We start from the raw sequence: 17625 nt of genomic DNA on the forward strand, positions 1-17625 counted from the left end.
CCTTATTGAGCCTTTTTCAACATTTTCCCTGCCTCCTACGTCATGTGTGACATTCATGTCTATCTCCTGTCTCAGGCTTTTACCTTAAATCACCTCGAACCTCTGTGGGAAGCAAAGTCTGTGCACGGAGTCCATTTTGAGATTTTAGATTGGATTTATCCTTATTACACTTGCTATATGTGAGTTCCTTCTCTGGTTTCCAAATGTAGTTTTCTTCAAATGCCTGATAAGCGACCCTCTCTTCTCTTTTTCAGAGTTAGCGTTTTCCTTTAATAACTAGGAAATTTTCAGAGACATACACATGGGTGCTAATGATGCCCCCTCCTTCAGAGAAACAAGGAAGAAACTGGTTTGTAGATGAGTCAGTATAAGCTCATCCCAGATGGCAGAGAAATTTTGGTTATCACTGGCTTCTCAGAACTAAGAATTTTGGAGCTGGACTGGTGGGGTTCCCATGGCACCTTGAAAAGGCTGGTGTACCCCTTTATTCGCCAGCTGACACGTCCTCTTGTGGATGATGCCCCCACCACAACCAGCATCGCTCCTTTTGAGCGCTCAGTGCCTCCTGTGCCGTCTGCTCCTGCTAGGCCGGGTCTGGGTTGTGTCCATCTTTGGCTGTCTTAGGCTTGGGAAGCTGATAGTCTCCTTCAGAGCAAAAGCAAAGTCAAAATTGGGTGAGGGTGGGGGTCTCTTATAGATGAACCGTGGATCCCACAGCTGCTGAGCCGTCACCCTCCTCCTGAACCTAATGAGCCATTTTCTTTCACCTCTCCCTTGCAGGACATGCAGGTGACTGGTGTGGAGGATGACAGCCGTGCCCTGAATATCACCATCCACAAGCCTGCATCCAGCCCCCACTCCAAGCCTTTCCCCATCCTCCAGGCCACCTTCATCTTCTCAGACCATATACGCTGCATCATTGCCAAGCAGCGCCTGGCCAAGGGCCGCATTCAGGCAAGGCGCATGAAGATGCAGAGGATAGCCGGTGAGTGTTTGGTCCCAGTGCAGTGTCCTCTGGGCCCTTGGGGACAGAAGCAGCCACAGGGCTGTCAGTGTGATTGTCACTGAGAACCTCCCTAACTGCTCCCAAAGAGGACACATACGGTTCAGGAATTAATTGTGTTTTGGTGAGGGAATGGAGAATCTTCTCAGAATTTCCCACGTCCTAAGTACTTGATTTCTAGAGAGTTTCTAGGGTTGCAGAAGAGAAGGTGAGCTCTCCCAGCCAGGGGAGGGAAGAGACTATGAGCAGGCAGGCGTCAGTGTGGGACAGCCGTTCTCTCTCCTGCACGTGGCTATACTCCAGCTTAAATGTTTATAAAACGCTTTGACATTCCTCTACCACCTTTGATTCTTAAAGCAACCCTTGAGATCAGTGGGGCCTGTTCTGCCCATTTTTTAGAAGAATAAACTGAAGTTCAGTGACTTGCCCAGCATCACACAGGCAGCCAGTTGGAAGAACCCAAATGCAGAACTTCCTGCTCTAAAGCCCATTCCTTCCCAGATCTCATGAGAGGCCACCCTGCATGGTGAGGGGCCAGGACCCAGCCCTGAAATCAGAAGTCGTTTTCCATTTCACAGGGATTGTGGAGAATTTGTGAGGATGCCTTATACTGCCCAGTGCCTAGAAGGCCCCAGCTTTCTTAGAATTAAAGGCACTGAGATAAGGGCATTCCATTCATCAGGACAGAAGCACAGCATTTTTCTTGGGGAAATGGCATTCTATCAAGTACTAAAATTATAGTCTTTCTCAAGACACCAACGCCTTTTGGTTCCAGCGCTAATGTGCATTCTGGAGTGGTCTCTGGGGGCTTTCCAGCCCACTGAGCGGGTGAGGGGAGGAGAGCTTTCTTTACTTAAAAATAAAGACCTGGAGGGCAAGGTTTCTGGATGTTGTGGATTCTGTTACTTCCTGCATAAGCCCATTGATTTGCGCAGGCCTGCATTCCGTGTAGTCCTCCTCTTCTTTCCCACTTCGCCGAAACTTGGCCTGTGAAATCATTACAGAAGCATTTTGTAATGTGCAAAGTGACGTAAATCATTCAGCCCTTTCCGTTAAGATTTATTTTCAGAGGGTTTTTTTTAATGTAAAGCAATTTCTCACAGCTGGCATGAAGGCTAAATATTTCATTTGAAAATTGAGAATTATGCCATAAAGTGACTGTGAGAACTAACGCCTTGGGTATTTTCTTCTATTGATTTTTTTTAAACCCCCTCAAAATTGCTATATCATGAGATTTGTTTATAGAAGGGAGAGAGCAACTGTGACAGATAAACACACACTCATAAATATACACATACATATGTGTGTGTCTTCTCTCTTATATGCTTTTCCCCATAAACACATGTATGTGAACTTTCAGGGCAGAATTGACCCATTTCAGACCCTTGGAATCTGAAACTGTACTGCAGGCTACGCCTTGGCCTTGTGTGTGTGGAAACCAAGAGGCCTAGGTGAAACCTGGCCCTGCATCCATTTCTGAGCCCATCTCTAGTCACCAGCTGTGTTTTGAGCCTCAGGCAAGACCAGTGGTGTCACTTTGGTTTCTCCAGCCTCAGGCTGCCAGTTCCCTGCTTAGGCCTCACCCAAGGGATATGCCTGGCAGGGCCACAGCCACTCTGGCGAAAACCACCCTTCCCAAAGTCTCCTGGCCTACACTTTGGTCCCATGCACTGAGCATGACCACGGGTTTGTTTGAACACAGCTCTCCTGGACCTTCCTATCCAGCCAACCACTGAAGTCCTTGGATTTGGACTCGGCTCCTCCTCTTCCTCCCAGCACCTGCCTTTCCGGTTCTACGACCAGGGCCGCAGGGGCAGCAGCGACCCCACAGTGCAGCGCTCTGTGTTCGCATCCGTGGACAAGGTGCCAGGTGAGCCAGCCCCGCCCTGCGCCACCACTTGTCCCCCTCCTGGGGCATCCAGGGCTTTCCCTCTGTGGAGCCTGTGTAAACTTCTTCTCCCTTCTCAGAAATCTAGCCATTTGGAAGCGCCAGATAAATTTCTTAGAATTTATCGAAGTGTAGCACAAAATTAAACACAAGCCACAGAAAGAAATCTTGGCTTTCTCTTCGGTGTTCTGCCACCTGGCTTTGGTTTTCCAGAGATTTCTTGGGAGTGTGGAAGGACTTCTCAGAATTAAGAAAAAAGTTTCTTGGAAATTTCTTGGAAATACTTAGATGATTAGTAATGAGGTTGTGGAAGAGTAATTTCCTTTTCCGTGTAGGATGACTAGAAAGAGATAGTGTGTGTGGTTCCTGCTATAACCCCCTAAAGAACTGAGACTTCAGAAGAAGGGCCCACTGCCCACGAAGCAGCTGCCAGTGTCTCTATCTGGGAGCCTCGCTAACCACTTTCAGCAAAGCTCATCTCTAACCCCCGGCTTCCCTCTCCCAACAAGGAAACATGAATAGAAAGTTCAAGGTCAGCTTAATGAGGGCAGAAAGAACTGCTCCAGAAGGGCAGCTCTCCCCTTCTTGTTCTGACACTTCTGATTTAAGTAAATCCATATGCACCCCCATCCCTGGAAAGAGCCTTGCTCTTCATTGCGGAATTTCTGAAGCAGGGCCTTGTGCATGCGCCCCGGAGGCCACCACCCACGCCCCCCCACCACCACCACTTTCCATGTTTTTTGAACTATAAGACTCACCTATGTTTTAGAGGAGGAAAATAGGGGGAAAAAACCTGCTCTACCCCTGCCACCCCTGCCCAGCAAGCCAGGTTAGCTACATTCGGACTATAAGACGCACCCCCCATTTTCCTCCCAAATTTGGCGGGGGTCAGGGGGGTACGTTTTATAATCCGAAAAATATGGCAACCTCCCCACAGCTAGGGTTTCGAACTTCAGTTGTAAATGTTGCAACATGTTTCAAAAGCAGTTATACATTTAAGAACAAAATGCAGCCATAAGAACCTGTCCAAAATCAAGGCCCTAGTTCCCCTCCCCAACCCATTGATTTTTTCTGTTTTCATTCTTTGATTTGCTTAATTCATTTTAGAAATACATGTACTATAAGTATGTGATATTTGAAAATCCAAACAGGATATGATAAAATGAAAAATAAGTCTAATTGGCCCTAAAGTAACCATTTTTAACTATTTCTTACATATCCTTTCAAGAATGTTTCTTTGTATGTCACATAATTATCTTTGCTTGTCTGTTTTTACACTGCGGCTACCAACATGTGGGATTTTCTGCACCCATCCATTTTTACTTGATATGGCAGCGTTATGTGTTAGCACAGATGAATTGACTTCATGCTCATTAACTGTTGGTATTTTATGATACGGAGGGACCCAATAAATCTTTTATAACATTTGGCATTGATGGCCGTTTGGGTCATTTCTGGTGGTTAGCTCTTCCATTGTCACCATGCACACCCTTGGGGTATCAGCGCAAATTTGACATGTCTGGGGGGTAAATTCCCAGCAGCGGATGTGCCATCAAAGGGGAGGTTTTTCATCTTGATATGTGCAATCCCAGTGTGCACTGTGGAAAAAGTGCACCAGTTCAAGCTTCCACCCAAGCCAGGGACTGGTCTCATTCTTAAAACCAGTCTTAGGCTACGAGACTGATTGTAACACTGCCTGCTTTCACCATGAAATGTGCGATGTAAATATTCTCCGGGCTGTTTCATGTTCTGTAGAGATGGTCACTAAGTCAATATAAATGATGACCATGAGCCCCGGCTAACTAAATACACATTGGCCTGGTAAAAAAATCAACCCTTCCTTCCTTCTTTCCTTCCATCCTTCCTCTTTTTTTTTTTATGCACAGTTGTAATTTTATTTTAAATTTTATAAGCAGCACTTTGTAATTTTTATTGATACATAGTTGACATATAATATTAGTTTAGAAATAATTTCTTTAGGGTCACTGGGGCTTCTTTCAGCTTGGAATCTGATGGGTTAAGGAGAAAAGCTCAGGCCTTATTTCCGCTCCATCCTTTTTGAAACAAGGCAAGTGTAAATAAATAGAGCCAAATGTCACATTCTTCAGTATTTGCATAATCATCTCCTGTTTGCAGCAGGCTTTGCAATGACTTGCTGCTTGCTTCTCCCGCCCTGCCTGGGCTGCAGGGTTGCTTTGGAGTCATGCAGCTCTGGGGTGCAGCCATGTCTACAGTGGCGTGCTTGACATGGGGGTTGGCCCAGCTAGAATGCCCAGTGTCCTGTTGCTGCTCCCAGGGTCAGGGCATGTGAGGTTGGGCCAGTTGGAATTAGGACAAGTCCAAGATAGTTGCTTGAAGGCAGCCATCCACCCTTCGGCTGTGTCAGTCCCCTGGAAGTTCCACTCAGGTATGGGGTGGGGTGGAGACATTCTCACAGATGTACTTCTCAGGTCAACTGTTCTGGGCCCTTGGCTAGAGAGGCCTCGCATGCCTTGTGCCTTGGCCTAGGCTGGAGATGTGACCTAAAGAGCAAGTTGAAACCATTGAGAGTCAGTATCATTCAGAGAGAGGGAGGAGAGCTCTCCCTGGCTCCCACCATCCTCACCACCTGCTGTCTCAGTAGTCAGCCCCACAGCCACCCAAGCATCTTGGAATCATCCTAATTCTGCTCTTCCTTCTCCCACACCCACTGGCCTGCTCTGCTCATAGAATATATTACACTTTTTCTCCCCCTCCTGGCCCCCAGTATCTTTCCCTAGATCGTGGCAACAGCATCCTCAGTATTCTCTGGGTGTTAGTCTCATCCCCTCCCTCCCACTCAACTGGTGGGATCTTTCTAGAAGAGAAATCAGATCATACCATGCCCCTGCCTGCACCCCTCCAATAGCTTCCAGTTGCTCTTAGAACACAGTCCAGTTCTTTCACTGATCCTGTGCGATCTATGAGATTGGCCCTCAGATGCAGCTCCCCGACCTCAGAGGCGTGCCAGCCCCCACTGCTGCTCTAGGTCAGCACTTGCCAATATTTTGGCCTCAGGACCCATTTATACTCTTTTAAAAAGTATTGAGGGACCCAAAGAGCTTTGGTTTATCTGGATTATATTTATTGACATTGCAGGATTAGAAATTAAAACTGAGAAATGCTTTAAGTATTTACTTATTTATTTAAAAAAATAAACCCATCACATGTAAACATAACATGTTTTTTAGAGCAGCAACCTTTTTCAAAACAAAAAAAATTAATGTTTTATATTTTTGCAAATGTCTTTAATTCCTGGTTTAATAGAAGACAGCTGGATTCTTGTGTCTGCTTCTGCTTTCTATCTGTTGTGATAGCATACATTATGTGACCTCTGGAAAACTCCTCTGTATACTCCTGGGAGAATGAAAATAAAAGGAAAATGCTGTCTTGTTATTTTTTTTAAGATTTTATTTATTTATTTTTTAGGTAGGGGAAGGGAGGGAGAAAGAGAGGGAGAGAAACATCAATGTGTGGTTGCCTCTCCTGTGCCCCCTACTGGGGACCTGGCTCACAACCCAGGCATGTGCCCTGACTGGGAATCGAACCAGTGACCCTTTGATTCTCAGGCCAGCACCCAACCCCTGAGTCACACCAGCCAGGGCAGTCTTGTTATTTTTATGAAAGTAGCTCTGACTCTGGGAGGCCCGCAGAGTTCCCCAAGCCATGCTTTGAGAACCACTATCCTAAGCATGGTTCTCACACCCTCTCTCCTGCCTCAGGACCTTTGCATCAGATGTTCTTCTCCAGAACTGCCTTCTACTTAGTACTCAGGTCTCAGTTTCCTCAAAGAGGTCTTTTCTGATCATCCACCCCCAAAAGGTTACCTCTTCCCCTCCATCACATTAACCTGGCTTATTTTCTCTGTGACCCTTGGTCTCTTACCTGGCCAACATATCTGTGTACCTGACCATAGTCTTTCTCCACCATGGAGAATGTCACTTCCATGGCAACCTGGTCTGTCCTGCCCCCACTGTGTGTCAGCAGCTGGTGCTATGCCTTCATTTATTAGTTGTTGAATGAAGAATGAGCACAGCCTTGGAGCAGTTCCCACCTAGTACCTTCTCCCTGCGTGAACACCAGGAAGAAGAGGAAATGCCCTGATGGCCTACACATTGGATGGTTTAGTCTGTGGCACTTTGACACGGGAACATGAGGGAACCCAGACCTCAGAAGATCATAAGCATCACTCTTATGCTTAATTTCCGTCACCAAAGTGAGCAAGATGTACGTCCCGAGAGAGCAGATGCACTGGATGGTATATTTGGGTCAGTTGCGCATTTACTGAATTTCATTGGCCTCACATTTCTTAGAGGTTTTCAAAAGCCAAAGAGTGAGCTGGGGGCAGCCCCTGTTGGCCTCTGATGGTGTGGCCTCACAGCCGCCGTCCAGGCCTGTGAGCCCAGTGGTGTTGCTGTGCCCCTTGGCACAGTCTGCACTGTCGCAGACCCCCGGGCAGAGTGGGGTCCTCACAATGACCACCTGCCTCGGGGTGCCTGCTGCAGGAGCTGTCGCTGTGATGACACAGCTCCCAGTTTTACCTGCGGGCCCGAGCAATGGTCATAGAGCAGTTTGTCTCCCCTTTAGAAGCTATGAGTGATTGTATTTGATGAAAATATACCTTTCATTTCCTTGAAAGAGATATTAAAGTAGAATATAAATCAGTGCTAATAGACAACCCGCCACTCTGGTATATTTTTCTTCTTCCATTTGGCTTGGAAAGAAATCACAAACTCTGTTTATTGGCCGGTTTTATGTCAATGGCTCTTGCCCCCACAGAACATCAGGCTCCAAGAGAGCAGAGGCTTGTGTGTATGCCTGGCCTGGGAGGGAGGGGTCAGTGGTGACCCACGTGTTGGGGCAGGCGGGCAGGATTGGCTCTAGACTCTGGCTCTGAGGCACAGTTCTCCATAGGTAGTGCCCTCAAGGATCTGTTCCACTGACCCATGGTGACAGCCAATTGCCAGAAACTGCCAGTGGGGGAAGGGGCTGGGAGGATTTCCAAACGAGCCCACAAGGGCAGTTGCTCCATGAACACTGAGTGGACCAGCAGACCCCAGAGCCGAAGCTGCTCCTCAGAAGTGACTCTGGTCATTAGGGGCAGCAACCTCCAGTCACAGGGCCAAGCTCTGGCCTCCCAGAGCAGCCTCCTCAACTCCCACTCTTGGGCTCCTTCCGGCCAAGAGGCTGCTCCCAGGTGTTCGCCCTGGGCAGAACACCACAGCCTCTCTTATTCGGTCCTCCCCATGCTCTTCCTAATTCTTATCTAAACAGAAGGGCTCTACAGCCCAGAGGGCATTACAGGGTTTGAGTGGGACAGCCAGGCAGGTTGACCCCACTGGCCCTCACTGATGGGGGCTTAATGACATGACCAAAGAAGTGAACCCTCCCCACCTGTTTATCACCAGCCTGTTAGCTCTAGTGACAGTGCTTAAAATCCTCCAACACCTGTCCCCAGCCCTGCTCCATGGCCCACTGGCCTGTGCCATCCAGCCCTGACCTACCCCTTACCCACTATCCGCTACAGAGACTTCTTCCTCCTGGGATCTCTTTGCATAATACAAGCCAGCATTTCAGCTCCACCAGCTTTGTGTCTCCGCCTCATAGGGGCCAAACTCATCCCATTTAGGACCTCTGTCCTCATGCTCCCCTCTGGCTGGAACCCTCTATGAGGTTGATTCCTTCTCAGCATTCAGGGCTCTGTTCAGATACCTCTTTGGGGGCCTTCCCTGGGGGCCCCGCCCACTCCCCCCAGTCCCTCTCTGGTTTATTTTTTTAATTGGCATGAAATTCACAGAACCTAAAACTGTTTGAAAATATGCAATTTAGTGCCATTTAGTAAGTTCACAGTCTGGTGCACCATCACCTCTGCTAGTTCCAAAACATTTTCATCACCCCCTAATAAAACCCCGGACCCATTAAACAGTCATTCCCTATTCCCTCTTTCCCCTAGCCTCTGGCAACCACTAATCTGCCTTCTGTCCCTGTGGATTTATCTGTTCTGGATATCTCATGTAGGTCATATAACATGTGGCCTTTTGTGTCTGGCTTCTTTCACATAGCACCATGGTTTCAAGGTTTATCCAAGTTGTAGCAGGGATCAGAGCTTCATTCCTTTTCATGGCTGAATAATATTCCGTGGTGTGAATGTGCCACATTTAGTCCATCCATTCTTTCACCCATTGATGGCCATTGGTTTGATTCTATGTTTTGGCAAATGTGAATAGTGCTACTATGAGTGTGTGTACAAATTTTTGTTTGAGCTCCTGTTTTCTGTTCTTTGGGGTGTCTACCTAGGAGTGGAATTGCAGGGTCAAATGGTAATACAGTTTTTTGAGGAACTGTTTTCTCAGGGTCTTCGGAGCCCTTACCAAGAGTGAAGTTGCCCTGTTTGTCTCCCTGTCTGCCTCACTGCCCTGCGCCAGCATGGAAGGCACTGGGGGCCCTGGTGCTCCTGCCCTTGACTGCTAAGAGTGAGAAAGCAGTGCTGAGTGACTCTCCATGGCAGGTGGAAACAAGGATTGGCGGGTGGAGGCGGAGCTGGATGACTTGTCCGGTGTCCCAGATTGTAAACCCCTGCAGCAGGGGTGGCACTGTCTTGCTTACTCCTGGGTCTGGCACCTGCACCAGTTGGTGGTGGCTCAGGGTGCCAGCTGCACAGTCGGAGTTTATCCCGTTGGGGCCAAATTCTGCTTTACTCACTTCTTGTCCCAGCTTCTTGTCCTACTGAGTTCATGGTGCCATCTGTCTCTGGGCAAACATTTAAATCCTTGAGTACAAGAGGAAAGCTGTGCTTTCCACAGGTGTTATCTTTCTCAAAGGTGAGCAAACCTTCCCTATCAGTCACTGACCCAGAACACTTACTAGTTCTGTGGAAAGGCAGCGAGGTTCCAGAGCCAGCTTTTGGCAGCTGAGTAACTGAAGAAGAATGCAAAGATTACAGTGTGCCTGGAGCCAGCTGAGCTGACCACAAAGCCTCAGACTGACATCTAAAAAAAGGCGGGGTGAGGGAATCAATGTTTAATTCATTGACCTCGGTTCTGACTTCACCCCTCGGGATAACACGCTAGGTGTTAATGTCATCTCTTGGCGGTGTTTCCCAGAAACTGATTTTTTAGACCTATTCTTTTTCTTGTTTCCAATTATAAAATTGGAGTCAATTATCTCCTTCCAGCTCCCCAAGGCAAAAAACACTGCTTTCTTTAGTCACACAAGAAGGAGAGTCGCTTGCCACCTTCCCCCAGTTGCCCTACTCCCTGTTAACCCCTCCTAACCCTCTGCTCCCTGGTCAGAGACTCTGGCCACTGTGGGGTGAGTTACAGAGACTTGAGGACTTTTTTTTTTTAACTGAAATGTATTGAGCTGGGGAGAGGAGTATCTGATATCTGGTCCCCTTCACATGCAAAAAAGGAAAATAGTAAAATCTTTCTTCTGAGCAAGGCTTTGAACTCAGGTCTGCCAGGTCAGACCCTGAGCCCCTACCACCATGCCCTTTAATTCCTGACTGACTTTTGACACATCTAAAGTGAGTTCTCACTACCTAAGGCCTATCAGGCAAAGCCACGTTGTCCGCTTCAACCCCGGGTATGTGTCAGACAGAAAAGTCATCTCTTTCTGGAAGTGCGGGGTGTAGTTTGACTGGAAGAATTAGCTGTGCCAGGTGCTTTGTATGTACTCATTCTATTCTCTGAACAGCTCTGGAAGCTGGTGTCAGTTGCTCTTCTCTACAGATAAGAGACTGAGGCTCAGATCGTGGCCAGAGAGCTCACATGAGGCCAGCTGAGATCTGTGCCTCCACTTTCTGCCTCTAAATCCCATTTGCTCCAAGACTGACGTGGGTCATGGCTGAGCAGCTTCCCACGATGCTTCTGCCACTTGCCTCTGCGTGTCCGAGGTTGACAGGATGGGCCCTTTTTAGAGAGCAGACACTCAGGGTAGCCCGGTCACATACAAAGCACTCCCCTTTCCCATCCTCTGTACGCCACACTCGCACATTCCCAAGCCTGCCTCCATTGAATCCTGGACAGACCTACAAAGTAGTGATACATAAAGACACTTTTTTCCCACAACCACCACTTCCAAACCAGGCTGGACGTCACGGTCATGCAAAGGTCACTCCTCATGTTCCTAGCCCATCATGAACAAAAACCAGGAACGAGACTTCAAAATCCTGCCTGAGCAAAAACAGTGGTATTTAAGCTCCTTTCTAAGCTTTCTAGCAATTGTGTCTAAGAGATCAGCCTCCAGGTGGTTGGGTTGGGGTTGTGGAGACTAGATCCCACTCAAAACTCAGCCCTGAGCTGAATCCATGGGTCCCTGCTTGCCAGACCTCTCCTCCAAACTCCCAACTAAGACTTGAAGACAGAGCCTGAGGACTTTGAGCACACTGCCTGGGAAGGAGCCTCATTCCTGAGTCAGGGCCCCCAAGGTTTCCTCGCCTAGAACATGGCCCCCAGAGCCACTTTCCCAATAGAGGCGCTAGCACTTATGTCTGAGGAGCCATCGCCTTGTGAAACCCAGCACACAGCAGGCAGAGCCGGCCATCATGCTCCGGACAGCTTTTCCTGGGGGGTGGAGGCAGGGAGGAGAAAGAGTTCCAAAGAATTGAGTGTTGCCCTACTTCCCAGGGTCACTGTCCACCCCAGACTGCTGAAGTGACTGTGTGCCTTCCAGCGCGTCAGAGAGCAGGGAACACTCCCTGGGTCCCTCATGGAGAGGAGCATGGAGAGCTGTGCAGGAGGCTGTGGGAAGAGACCAAAACCCTAGCTTCACTCTGCCATTGGACCTCGGATATACCTTGGAATGTTCCGTAGGCTCAGACAGGCCTCTGCAGGGCAGCCTCCTCGCAGCACCAGAAGGGCAGGCACGTGCCAGAGCAAGTCTGCACTCCTGTCCCTGCCTGGGAGAAGTCAGCTTCCATCAATTCTCCTCTCTGAACTTCTTAGAACCCGTCAAGCATATTTATTGCAGAACAACTGGAAAAGATAGAAAAGCACTAACTCTCATACCCTAAGGTATCCATAAAGTAAACCCCAGTGTTCTTTACCATTGTTCTTTCTGTTCATCCTTTGGGGGGAGGTGTTCTTTTCTCAGCAGCAGAGTGTTTGGCCAGGTGAGGGAGAGTCAGCACAAGGAGATGGCTTAGCACAACCCTGGAGCACACAGTCCTGTTCAAGGCGTGGCTCCACCTAGTACTTGTTACACGGCCTTGGGCCAGTTTACCCCTCTGGGCCTGTTCACCCGTGTAAAAAATGGGGACAGTGCCTAACAATGTCAGTGCACTTCCCACTACTGAACTGTCTGAAACACAGTTAATATGGTAAATACTAGGTGTATTTTACCACAATTTTTTTAAAAAGAGGGATGAAAATGTCACCCACCTCATTAGGTTGTCATGAGCCTAAAGCAAATAAATTTACTTCAGTGCCTAGAAGGGTTCCTCACACGTGTGGAGCAGGCAGTAAAGGTGGGCAGCTCTCAGTATGTTTGTTGTCATTAGTCAGGGCTGACCCAGGGATCCCAAATTATAGGGTCCCTGACTGTACATTAAATAAGTTTGCACAAACAAGGTTAACAATCTAATAGTTCCATCTACTGTAAATAACAGAGAGACCCTGGAGTTGTACAGATTTGCTCATTTCAGAAAAGCCTTCTTTGGGTGTCGATAAAACACCTGGGCAGAATTGGCCTCCTGCAGAAGGAATGAGGATTCTGACTGTATGGTTTGCCTGAGGTTCCACAGCTCCTAGGGGCAGGGCTGGGGTCAAAAAAGAACAGAAATCTGTTGCCTGCAGCCCCAGCCCAGCATACACCTGCTCACCCGAGATACTGACTGCCATCATTTTCTCCACGCCTGCCTGAGCTGGGCACTTCCCACTGCAACTTACAATAGCTCTGAGAGGCCAGTGCCATTCCTCCATCTGCAGACCAAGAAACCTGAGCTCCGAGAGGGGGAGCACCTGGCCCAGTGCCACGTAGTTTGCAGGTGGCCAGCCTGGCATTCGTACCAGGCCACACAGTCTCCTTCCTACTCCATGAGCCACGGCGTCTCCTCCAGTCCTGAAGGTCATTTAGTGACAGACACCGTGAATGATTGCCGTGTTCCATTTCATATGCAAAACCGGAACGTGGGCACCGGCAGAGAACGTGCCTGTGTTCCATGGATGGAAGTCTCTACATCTAAAGGAAAAGTCCATAAAGTTATTTGAAGACACTTTCTGAGCCTTTTTCCATTGATGTTATTTTTTGTTGCTGAGTGATTTATTTTATCAACTGCAAGTTCTCATTAGCAGATAACTGTTAACCAATGCCAAGGATTGATGACTCATTTGTGGGCTAAAACCCCAAACCAGAAAACTCTATCCATTAATGTTATCTCTGAATTAGAAAAAGACCACCTTGATTTAATTTTTGTCTTAAAATATCTCCAACTAGCTCAAGGAACCCCAGGGTTCCCCCAGAACAAGGTTTGAGAATCACCCTATCCCTTACTAAAATCCAGTCACAGTGCCTATCCTGGAGTCCAGGGAAAGGAGGCACGAGTAAGTGGCATTGCTCAGTGTGCAGATGGCTAGATGAGTTGCTAATTCATGAGGACCCACTAAGAGCAAGAAGAACCAAAGCTGGGGGGCACGATAATAGTGCTGAACGATCACACAGAGACATAAGTCACTGAGTCCTCCACATGTCCCTTTTCTTTGGCCTAGATGGCCTCTTCAAAGCATGGCAGCCCCTAGGGCCCAGGGTAGGGGACCACCAGGAAGAGAAGAGAAAGGTGGGGTGAGGGAAGAGCTGGCATTTTTAAAAGCAACTGAAGGGCTCACTTGGTTGGAACATCATCCTGTACACCTGAAGGTTGTGGGTTCGATCCCTGGTCAGGGCACGTGTGGGAGGCAAGCTGATCAATGTTTCTCTCTCACATCAATGTTTCTCTCTCTCTCTCTCCCCCCCCTCCACCCTTGTCCCTCCCTCCCCCTTCCTCTCTCTCTAAAATCAATAATAAAACTACCCTCGGGTGAGGATTAAAAATGATAATGGCAACTACAAGAACTCCAGGGTAGGTACATGACAAATACACTACTCGGAGTCAGGAAAGGGAGGGTGCATTTAGCAAGTATTTGCTGGGGTCTCTTGTGAATCAAATAAATGCTGTGCCAAGCATACAGACAGGACCGCACAGGGGAGGTGAGCTTATAAACAGGTTGTGTCGAGCAAAGAGGCAGGCATGGTGAGGACAGCATGTACAAGAAGGCATGAGGGAGTGGGTGATATTTAGTGACATGGCCATGGGTTAGGGGAGTGACAAGAAGCTGGAAAGCTAGGTGGGGTCAGATAGCAAAGGGTTTCCAGCCTGCTGAAAGGTTAGAATTTTACCCTGGAAGCAACAAAATGTCATCGAAGGTTCTAAGGCAGAGGGGTGATGAGTTAGGGCACTCGGGTTTTGATTGACGCGAGTCAGGAAGGGCAGGGGAGAAGCGGGTGGGCAGAAAGACCCAAGGCACACTCAGCCCTTCCCTGGGTGCTCACCACCTGTGCATTAGGTGGTGCTATGCCCATGTTATGGATGAGAAAAAGTCTCTCCACAGGTGGACCCTCTTCCTCAGCTTGATGTATATCCTTGTATACCTTTTTCTGGGCATTTACATACTTTACTTGTACTATAATATTACATTGCCTTTTTTAAGCCTCAATGAATGCTATTTTCACTCAAATATGTCTTAGATTTTTTTGTAAGTCTGCAAGAACACCTTCATTCATTTTTTGACTGCTGCAGGACAATCCATCACATGGGCAAACCACTGTTTATTTAGCCAATCCCACATTGGTGGATGTGTAGGTTGTGACAGTTTTTTTGTCCTTAACAAATAATCGGAGCCTCCATGCACCCTTGTGCAAGGATTTCCCTGAGGTAAGTAACCAAGAAGTGCGTCCAGAAATACCTCGGCTGTGGAGCTAACAGGATTTGGTGACCAGTGAAGTATGTGGTTGGAGGAAATGGGATGCCACAGGGCTAGTTCAAGGCACAATATCAAAGAGCCTTAGTTTCCCAGTGAATGTGAATGTAGCTGACAAGGGCAATTTGATGATTCCCAACTTCTGACCCAGCAAAATTCTCATTCCTTGTGGATCTTATGCCATCTAGGAGGCCTTCAGGAGCTGCAGTGATCAAAAAGGTTTCTAGGCGCTCACAGGGGTCTCCAGGCACTGGCCCATGGCTTGGCTTGTCATCCCAGACAGAACGTCAGAGCTTGGTACACTGGAGCCGCCAATGGCTTCTGCTCCTGCCTCCTGGCATCTCTGCTGAGGTTATGACTTTCTATGATTCTTTTCTCTCTGGAGCCAGCATCCCATCACTAGAATACAGCTTCCTTTATTTGCGGCTGTCCAGCCATAGCATTTTGTATAAACGTACTTCTCCAAAAAACACACAGTACTATTTTTTTAACATCTCAAATTCCCAAAGGGCCAAAAGTCAATATTATCCCAGTGTGGCTGGAATGGCTATTTTGTGACATCTCTTCACACTCAAGCAGCCTACTTCCTTAAGCCCCAGAGTAATCGCAAAAACAGTCTGAAGCCCATCAAATTGGGACCGATGAGTTGTTTGACTCTGTCTCCAGAGTTCAAGTCCTTGAAAGCCACCTCCTGGTGGCATGATTTCCGGAGCGAATGCTTCGACTGCATGAAATGCTAAGTTTGGACTGATGTGCAATGGCTTCACCCAAAACGCTATTGAGTTGGTAAAAATTCAGGTGCGTGGTATCTGTGGCATACTTTTAGCATCACAGATTTGTCAAGGCTCCAGGACAAAGGTCTCATTTATTGAACACCAACTTGTGTGAGGCACTGGCTAATTTTTCACGTAAAATAAGGAGATAAGTATGTAAAACTGTCATGGCATTAATCCCACTTCCAGAGCTGGGACAGGAAAGACTCAGCACAGTCACTCGCCCGTGGCCCCCGAGTTGATGCGAAGAAAGAGAGTGTGTGTGTCTGGTCTCAGGCTCCTGCTCTTTTGAACGCCTCACCTACCTGCTTCCTGACAAAAAGGTTATCGCCTGCTGAGTGTTCTTTCCTTTCCTGCTAAGTTGACTTAAAGGCTCCGTGGAGTGTCTGAGTTAAAGCTGCCCTTTGTTGTGGCTTTCTGAGCGTGCTGACTTCACAGGCCGACAGTTGGGTCCCAGGCTCTGGGTCCCACCCACACTCCAGTCTCTTGGATTGAGCAGGTCCTCATAAATCATCTCAACGGCCAGGCGGCAGGAAGAATCAGTGTTGATGGAATGAGCCTCTGCAAATACCACTGCCACTACCCTTAGTAACTTAGAGAATGTTCTGAAATAGTTGACATTTATAAAATCTTGGGCGTTTTGGAAAAATGCACTTTTTTTTTTGCCAAATTTCCAGTCTGAAGCCCCAGGGAAATGTCCACCGGCTCAAAGTAGCGTTCTTGCTTGCTGAAATGGTGCCCAGGCCTGGTGGAGGCCACGGACTGCTCATCGTCCCCTTTCTCTGACCTCTTCACTCCTCCCTCAGCAGAGAGCAAACGCAGAAACTACCCTGCACTGACTCCTGTCCCCACTGAGTCACAGAGGGGCTCTTTGTGCTGGCTCAGACACCCACAGGAAGCTGCTGGCCTCAAGCAGCTTAAAAGCTACTAGCACTTGAGCATCTACTGTGTGCCAGAAGTGCCACCATTTGGTTAAACCATGCCATGTCTCTGCCAGGGAGCCACTGCCATGAAGGTAGGGCCACATGCCCTGGACTCAGCCCATCTGGCTTTGTTAACACCTATCTATTGACAGATGTGTGATGTCAGGAAGTTCTCTAAAGCCCCTGAACCTCAGGTTCCTCTTCTATAAAATGGGGCTGATGATAAGACCTGTCTCACAGGGGCAGGCGCTTAGCCCTGGGCCAATGCTCTGTAGGTGCTTCCTGCCAGCCTAGTATTGTAGTAGCCACTGCTATTTATGAGAGTGAGCCAGGGGGCTAGAGCACCTGCCCGGGGCCTCTCACTTAGGGTGGCCAGCCAGGGCTCAAGCCCTTCGCGGAACAGCTGGCCTAGCTCTCCACCTCACAGGCCTTTCACAGGTATCCTAGCTGGCACTCTCAGGCTCTGCCAGGCAAGGGGACTTCTGCCCCGCTAGAGCCACTAGAGAAGGCACCATCACAGGCCTTGTGCATTCTCCCAGCACCTGTGCACTGAGCGCCTTCTGCAGGCCCATGCCTGCCCTCATGCAGCCAGCAGCCATGTGGGGCAGGCAGATTATGGAATGGGATGACCCCCCTGCCAGAGCATTGTGGGGGCCGTCCCTGACAGGGCTGTCACCTAGAGGATCCATTCAGCTGGAATGCAGGGAGTGAGAGGTGGAGGGAGGAGAGAAGGCCATCAGGAGGGAGTAGGGTAGGCCTGTGGGCAGGGTGGTGGATTTCATCCTGAGAACTCTGGGCAACTTGGGGGGCTTTATGCAGGGAAGTGCCCAACCTGATTCATGTTTGAGCTCATTGTGGCTCCTGGGTGGGGGGTGGATAGGAGACAGCAGTGCAGAGGCACTGTGGTCCCCCCAGAAGCCAAGAACAACTGGGCATTGCGGGTTACATGTTGGCTCGCGTGGTCAGTCAGTGACGGGTGTGGGTACAGCTTGCCTCATGACAGACCTGTTCGTAAGGATGGTGCTGTCCCACATGTGTAGCACCTCAGGGTTGGCAGTGCATTTAC

General features: G+C 48.6%; 1 protein-coding gene across 7 annotated transcripts in view; it reads left to right on the forward strand.

Moving 5' to 3' along the window:
- CLEC16A (C-type lectin domain containing 16A) overlaps positions 1-17625 on the forward strand; it is a 227540-nt gene that overhangs the window by 173979 nt on the left and 35936 nt on the right. For all 7 annotated transcript variants that reach the window (XM_053929204.1, XM_053929207.1, XM_045204616.3 and 4 more), the window contains 2 exons: positions 781-985; positions 2706-2873. In XM_053929204.1, coding sequence (XP_053785179.1) covers positions 781-985; positions 2706-2873 — 373 coding nt within the window. The remainder of the gene's footprint in view (positions 1-780; positions 986-2705; positions 2874-17625) is intronic.

This window comes from Desmodus rotundus, chromosome 1, assembly GCF_022682495.2.
Source record: "Desmodus rotundus isolate HL8 chromosome 1, HLdesRot8A.1, whole genome shotgun sequence".
Taxonomy (NCBI): Eukaryota; Metazoa; Chordata; class Mammalia; order Chiroptera; family Phyllostomidae; genus Desmodus; species Desmodus rotundus.